This window comes from Austrofundulus limnaeus, unplaced genomic scaffold, assembly GCF_001266775.1.
Source record: "Austrofundulus limnaeus strain Quisiro unplaced genomic scaffold, Austrofundulus_limnaeus-1.0 Scaffold365, whole genome shotgun sequence".
NCBI lineage: Eukaryota > Metazoa > Chordata > Actinopteri > Cyprinodontiformes > Rivulidae > Austrofundulus > Austrofundulus limnaeus.
The window spans coordinates 304,379-306,273 of NW_013952767.1; the positions used below are offsets into that span (position 1 = coordinate 304,379).

General features: G+C 38.5%; 1 protein-coding gene across 1 annotated transcript in view; it reads left to right on the forward strand.

Moving 5' to 3' along the window:
• Positions 1-1,895, forward strand: part of col24a1 (collagen type XXIV alpha 1 chain) — a gene marked incomplete in the record, with an annotated part of 125,159 nt that overhangs the window by 99,135 nt on the left and 24,129 nt on the right. Inside the window, 3 exon segments of the mRNA XM_014023370.1 lie at positions 648-701; positions 843-950; positions 1,243-1,296. Coding sequence (XP_013878824.1) covers positions 648-701; positions 843-950; positions 1,243-1,296 — 216 coding nt within the window.

A 1,895-nucleotide genomic window follows, 5' to 3' on the forward strand; every position in this document is an offset into this window, starting at 1 on the left:
TTTTTATACCTGATTACATATGATATAAATGGATTTTTGTACCTAGGTGCATTGGGATATTTCTTTATTTATTTATTTTCTGAGCAGAAGTTTTTGACCAGCTGAAGAGAAGTTAGCAATTAAAAAAATAGCGAGAAATATTTTGAGAAATAGGCAAAAGTTCAGCTGCCATCTCGCTGAATTCTGGTTGTGACCAGGCCACCAGCCAGCTGTTCAACCATGTTTTGCTTGGTTAGATTCAGAAAATCCCCGTTGGCTTTTTACACTGCGTTCTGGGTCATGCACATTAGTTTGTCGCCAACCTTCATGCACATCCGACCTGTCCTGTAAGACTCCGGATTCACAGGAAAAGCTCAGAGGAAAAACCTTCTGCAGCTTGCCCCAGGAGATTGAGAACATCTGTGAACATTTGCAGACATTTTGGAAACTCCCTCCTGAATGCTGTTTGCAGTTTGGCACAGCCTAGCAAGATACTGGCTTAAACTGAGAAATCTGATTACATATCTAATGCAATTTGTAAAATAAGAAAACAACAAAATTYTAATTTTATTTACATGGGATTTAGCTTCACTAAAGCAACCAATCTTTCCAGAAGCACTGTTTTCAATAAAAKATATATTTTGTTGTAAATTGTAATCTACTCACAGGGTCCTCCTGGCCCTCRAGGTGAAGATGGCCCACAAGGAAAAGATGGACCCAAGGTAAAAACCTAAAAACATAATTTTATTATTTTATTATACTTTTTATTTATCATTTTTAAATTATTTTGTGGACCACAGCAGTGCATTTGATTATATCTGTCATGTTGTCTGTGTGTTTGTTTTTTTCCATCACGCTATCAGGGAGAGCCTGGTGAACAGGGCCCAGCTGGGGAGCCTGGAGAGAAGGGGATAGAAGGAGAACCCGGGCCTCAAGGACCAGCTGGAATTCCTGGGAAACAGGGGTTTTCTGTAGGTTTGATTTCTTGGTCCACAAACTTCAAATGGTGGACGATGAAACAAATTAAATAAGACAAATCTGGCAGCTCAAAATTGAAAACCAAACACGATCCACCACCTGTAGTTTGAACAGTATTAATCAAGACGACTTCACTTCAACAAATCCTTTTTTACTGTTGGGTCAGTAAAAAGTGTTGTTTTAGTCTTTAATTTATACATTGCTARTATTATCAAAAGACTCTCATGAAATCTTATTTACAATTAATATTCAACAATATTTTATTGAATGGGTCTCTTTTCAAAGGGACCAGAAGGAAAACTGGGCCCCCCAGGGAATAGAGGACGACACGGAAAGAAGGTGAGAACGTCTTTGTGACCAYATTCTGGTTTTGATGCTAACGTTTTATCCGTTTGTTTATGGCTCCGCCCACTGGGGCCTGAGGCATACTGTTCTGTGGCTGTCGGTGTGGTGTCCGTCCATCATGGATGGTCTTGTGTGCATGATATCTCCTGAATTAAAATACTAAATATTTACTTATAAACAGGCATAAWAACTCCATTAGTGTTGTACTCAGTCTGATTAGATTTGGGCTTCAAAAGGTCAAAGGTCAAGGTCATTTATGATGATTGGTAATATAAAACTGGCATTTTTTTTCTAATTCCTCGACAGTACAAATAAAATACTTGGTTTAAAAAAGAAAGAAAGTTGCCCCTGAAATTCCTTAAAAGCCTTTTGACATTTAAATTTTTTTGTAAGGGTGTCAAGCTAAAAGTAAGAATTGGAGGAAGTCGTCCGACACCCTGGTTTAATAAATAAATAAATAAAATAAAAGCCCCTGATAGCATCTGGAAATGCCTGGAAAAGTTTAGAGGCAAAAACCGCACCGATTTTGCCCTACTGGCGGAACAAAGACTATTTTATATCAGGAGTTCCCGAAATGGGGGCCGGGCCACCAG